Genomic DNA, 5,888 nt, shown 5'->3' with positions numbered 1-5,888 from the left:
CAAGGTATCGGTATCGAAAATTTTTGAACGATACCCAGCCCTAGCATGCACTGTAGGTGTGGTTTGAATGGTTTTGGCAAAATACTCGATAATGTCAAATCGCACATCGTTAAAACAACAATAACGATATTATCGCAGACGGTTTTTTTTTTTTTTTTCATTTCAATAGCAAGCCTATGTGTCCTCCATCCACCAGATGGCGCTGCCTATTCCCAACACCAACAGCAGCAGCGCGAGTAGTGCGGGAGGCGGGGAACCGCTGAGCAAAACCAACCTTTACATTCGTGGACTCCATCCGGGGACCACGGACCAAGACCTGGTCAAGCTCTGCCAACAGTAAGTCTCACTGCTCCGTAGTGATGGGAGAAACTAACCTTTTCGAAGCTTTGAACCAATTGCTTCTCAAAATGATTCACTTTTTCGAAGCGCTCGAAACACCACACGCAGGTGACGCCTGCTGGTCAAAAGTGTGTAAATGCAACAAAAACTCAGGCTAAAACATGTATAAAAACAGATTTTAAAACCCTATTGCAAATGTTTTATTGAAAGTATAATACATTAAATGCCATAAAAATGATCAAATACCATTAAATATGAAGTGTCTGTATAATATGTGGCTTTTATAACATTTTATATTAATTTGCAGGGCTTGTTTTGTTTTGTTTTATGGAGAGCTTGTGTATATATAGACCAGAAAGATATATTAACTATTTCTCATGCTTTTATTAATACAAATGTCTTGTTAAAAATGCTCACAAATTGATTAAACTGATCTGAGATCAGGTAAAATCTTAGACGCTGGTTCAATGTTTCGCCGCTGGGAGGCGATCTCAATGTTTACAGAGATCGCCCCCCCAATGGAAAGCCATTAAAATTTCGAAACGTTTCTAATGCCTCGTTTACTGAAATCACGTGACTTTGGCAGTTTGATACGCGCTCCGAACCACTGTTTCGAAACAAATGATTTGCAAAAGCTTCACGAAGCAGGGTTTCGAAAGCCGCCATCACTACTGCTTCGTGTAAGCTACGTAAGGCTAGCTAACTATGGTGTGCTTGCATGTGAATGATGATCGTCAGGGATAATGTTCCTGAAAAGTAGCGATGGGAGAAAGAGAGCTTGTCGAAACTCTGACACGAATGAACCAATTTCTTCGATTGATTCATGCTCAAGACACCAGACACTTGCGACAACTGCTTGTCAGAATGGTGTAAATGAATGCAAATGCTCAGCCCAAACATGCATAAAGATGCTTTTTACAAACCAATTGATGTTTTTTTTTTATTTGAAAAGCTACTCTATGAAATGCGATCTACAAATCATATACTGTTATAATGAAATGTGTGTATACTATGTGTTATTTTATTAATTTGTAGGGATTGTTTTGTGTGTTTTATGGAGGGCTTGGCTAATGAGGCCAATAAGAGCTATGCAATAAACCATAGAATGGTTCATAGGTTCACTGAGATTACCCCATAGTTGCGAACCATTTTTGAAATGTTTTCAAGTTAACCTGATCTCATAGGAAAATGCCTATTAATGCTTTGGCAAATTGGTGGTGAATTCCTATTAATTCGTACATTGTGAACTGTACAAAAACATACAATTGTTTTGTAAAAACTAAGCCATGGTCCACCCAACTCTCAGGAGATCATGCCAGTGAGATTGTACTAATTCAGACACTTTTCCCCATGAGAGTGTTGTTCCAAACTGTTTTGACCCAATGAAGCCTTGTGACTTTGGAAGTTTAATACAGTCTCCGAACCACTGGTTTGAAACAATAGAATTGCAAATGTTTTAAAGCATCGTGAAGCAATGTTTCAAAAGTGCCAATTGCTTTGAAAGTTTCTTTACACTTAGATGTTTCAAAACACCAATTCAATTACAATATGCAAAGCGAAGGACTGATTAGAGTAAAGAACACACCTGCTTTGATATCACCACTTTCTGTCAGGTCCGAACTAAATTCAATTGGTTCTGAAATGATCTGAGCGAGGAAGTTTTTGGTCATCTCTCAGCTTTTAAATAAAAAAATGTAATATGCCTAGTGTTGTCATGATGCTGGAATCTATCTTCGATATGATACCTTAAACAATATCGATATAGGCATCAGAGGCATCCAGCTATCACTGTATCTAATAAAAGTAAGATAGAAATGCTTTGACTGATTAAACATGAAGACAATAAACACACGATTGTGGCAATATATTGTTTATCTGTGCTCTTCAAGCCATCTTGGGTATTTTTACAAGAAAAAAAATGTATTTTTACTATGCATAAAAGACTTAGTTATTACTCGTAATGCAATGCTAATCAACATAGCACATCTTACAGTATAGTATACTATAAAATAATATATTTTTGGCTTCATTCTGTGATAAGAAGCCACATCAGATCACGGAAAAAAGAGCATTGAAACAGTTTATAGAGTATTTCAGCATTGATATGTGTTGAAAAATCATAATTTCTGACAACGCTAATGTCTTGTGTAATGTTGTAGTAACTGCATTTTTTAAATCAATAAAAAGATGGTCTTCTTTCTGCTTTAAAGGAACTTCAGCATTCGCCACTTTTAGGACTACTTTTATCAAGATACATATGTATGTGATAATTTTTTCAAAACCCTTTAGTTGGACGCTTCATCCATAAACCTCACTGTACGCAAACACAGAAATCCGGCCCTTTAGCTTGCTTGGTCATGTGTTTACAGACTAAAAATCTCAGATCTTCCTTTGAGTATGTTTTGTTGCGCAAACTACAGTGTGCTTTGAGGTTTGAACTCAAGCCATTTGTGGTTCAAAAGAGGAAACATGAGGGTAGATTCGGGAGACATGAATTGAATAGGAGTGGCAGAAAGGAAATGGTTCATTTTTTCTTGTTCTGAGGTGGCCCTGTAATGAAGCCAAGTGCTTTTTTTAAAAATATTACATCAAGCAACGTTACACAGTCTTTCAGCTAATTCCATATATACACACACAACACTAAAAGGGTCAGCTATTATTATTATTGTTACCTTTTTATTTATTTAAATTTATATTCATAGTGAATTGGTGAGGTTTCATGTAGTGTAAGCTAACACAATACATCTATGTGAAGCTTTGCATGTTAAACCTGATTGTGTGCTTTGATTACAAGCCTATACTCCATCACTGTTAAGTTAACTGTGCCTCAGTATACCATCATTTTACAGATTTGTAGAGGCTGAGAACAGGTTTTGCTTCTGCAAGTCAAGACGGATCTTGTTTAGACCCTATCATTAATGTTTAAACAGACACATTCTTCAGTTCAGTTCAGATGTGGGACAGCGTTAGCACCGCGGTGAGAGAGAGAGAGAGCTGCTGACGCCTTGCTTCTGTTGGAGATGAACTGGAAAAGTGTGACGCTACTCTTAAACATTTCTAATGCTGATTTTCCACAAACATCAGCACGGCCGTATTTAGGCTATATGGAAAAATTCAGGCGACAGTCGTCCATTTCTCAGAACGCAAACGCAGTGTTGTACTTCTGCAGTTAAACAGCACGTGAGCTACTTTGGCTTTTGAATACAGTACTCGTCGGAATTTGACTGAATTTGTTTATCCTTATCTTGAAAGCAGCTTATAATAATTGAAATTAAATGAATAATCTTGGGTCTGAATACTTTCCGTACCCACTGTACATATGAATTTCTTTAGAACACAGGAAAACCAGCCAACAAGAGTCCAGTGTACATGTGAACTCCTTCAATATATTTATGAAGTTAGTTGAGAGAATGAACAAGTTCATCCACATTATTTGTTAAACAATAAAGCCAGTCAGTTTTGCTTTCTGTTTCACTGCTGTGAGACCCATCTCAGTATATGTTTTATGTGCATTTTGCACGGGAGACTGTAGGTTGGGATCATGGAAGTTTACGGTAATTTCGTGATGATTTAAGCTGTGTAAAGCTCTCCATTTGTGGTGTCACATGCTGTCTAGCCAACAGTCTTTTCCTGCCGTATGAAGGATGTACCAGTCTAGAATAAACCTGCGTTTATTATTTGTTTTGGTGTGTAGTCGGCTAAATGCGTGCATCATGTACTTCTGTCACAGCTTAATATGCAGAGACTTATCTAAATAAGTCATTCATAAGTTAAACACTGTGGCTCTGTGCAGCTTTCAACATTGCTCTCTTGTTGAGCAGTCCAACATATCAATTGAATGAATGGAATGTTCATATATATATATTTATTTTTTTTTGCAACAGTAATGTCTACTTAAGAGATGATTGGACCGTGATGACATTTGATTTGGTCTGCCATGTTGTAAAAGAGGGGAAGAAAATCGGGGAAAGTGAAGCATATATTCAATGGGCCAAGAGACCTTAAGACTATATAAGACGCATGTTGCTTAATTTGAACAGCAGTAACTGTGTGCAGCGATAGTCTCTTTGCAATTGCAATTGCAATTGGAATAGAAAATGTGTTTTATATTTTAGTGAGCTCAAATAATGCAAGTTCATATTGCTGATAAATACTGGTTCATAAATCAGTTTTCTCAAATGATCTGGGTTGTGTAGTGTACTCAGTTTTTACTCATTTACTCAATTCATCAGGTATATTTCAGTGATTTCACAGCTTTATAATTAGAGTGTGGGATACATTCATTCTGTTGTCAGAGTTTGACTGAGAAGCAAACCTGTAATTACATCAGTCATTTTTCTTTGTGCTGATGTTGGGCTGTAGATGATTTGTTGAAGCCATCGGGGTGAGCGGTGTGTTCTGGTAGATGTGAGCGGTGCGTAGCAGACTGGACTGAAGTGAGGAGAAGATGACCGGGTGAGAGCTGAGGAAGTGTCAGTGGAAATTCTTTAAAGGGGATACAAATACCAGAGAGTGTGACGGAAAGGACAGAATCAGCGCCAACTGGGTCATGGTTGAACGGTAGCGGCTCATACGTCTCTCTCCACACACACACACACACGTTGTGTTTCCATGTTTTATGGGGACATTCCATAGGCGTAATGGTTTTGATACTGTACAAACTGTATTTTCTATCACCCTACACCTAAACCTTCCCCTCACAGGAAACTTTCTGCAATTTTAGATTTTCAAAAAACTTAATTCTGTATGATTTATAAGCTTGTTTCCTCATGGGGACCTAAAAATTGTCCCCACAAGGTATCCTTACTATCCTACACACACAACCTAATCAGGTTACCTTTGAACCGTTCAACAGGATGTATGCCACAGCATAATAAGGCACTTCCTCTTTTATGTTGTTCTGTCTTGTGTTTGGTTTTTCCCCTTTTCCCATTTGTCCTCTCAGTTATCTCACTCTCACACTGATAATGTGATACTCAGACGTCTAGTGTGATAGCATTCCATTCTGTTGATAATTTGTTCAGAAAACGACGTCACTGTCATGGACTTAAAGGGATAGTTCACCCACGTCATTAATTACTCACTCTCGAAGGTCGAAGGACATGAGGGTGAGTATGACAGAATTTTTCATTTTTGGGTGAACTATCCCTTTAAAGTGCTAATGGCATTACTGCATTTTATTTTACCACTTTAAAGAAAATAGCTATTTCTGTTAAAGAATTGAATTAAAAATTATGTCATCATCTTCTCACCCTAATGTAGTTTCAAACCAGTATACTGTTACATTTTTCTGTAGAGCACAAAAAGAAAAATGTCAAAGAATTTATCGTTTCTACATCATGCATGTAAATCCAGAGATCAAAAGAAACTGAGCACAATCATTTGGATTTAAACGATTTCTTAAACATCAAATCAACCGTAAATTAAATTTCAAATAATTATTGAGATTACTGAAAAATAAAGAATAGTCTCTCACATTATGCCAATGTGTTATCAGTTTAAAATATTTAATTAAATAGTCATTATAAAATAGTTGTTTAAATAGCTTT

The 5,888-nt window shown here is 37.0% G+C and overlaps 1 protein-coding gene across 2 annotated transcripts in view; it reads left to right on the top strand.

Moving 5' to 3' along the window:
- The first annotated feature begins 165 nt into the window (after positions 1–165).
- Positions 166–5,888, top strand: part of LOC107681488 (RNA-binding motif, single-stranded-interacting protein 2-like) — a 20,315-nt gene continuing 14,592 nt past the window's right edge. For both annotated transcript variants that reach the window (XM_016477800.1, XM_016477801.1), the window contains exon 1: positions 166–336. In XM_016477800.1, coding sequence (XP_016333286.1) covers positions 197–336 — 140 coding nt within the window. In that variant the 5' untranslated portion in view covers positions 166–196. The remainder of the gene's footprint in view (positions 337–5,888) is intronic.

Source organism: Sinocyclocheilus anshuiensis, unplaced genomic scaffold (assembly GCF_001515605.1).
Source record: "Sinocyclocheilus anshuiensis isolate Anshui unplaced genomic scaffold, SAMN03320099.WGS_v1.1 scaffold2350, whole genome shotgun sequence".
NCBI classification, from domain to species: Eukaryota; Metazoa; Chordata; class Actinopteri; order Cypriniformes; family Cyprinidae; genus Sinocyclocheilus; species Sinocyclocheilus anshuiensis.
The sequence above is the reverse complement of the archived record's forward strand: the minus strand, read 5'-3'. Positions and strand labels throughout refer to the sequence as shown.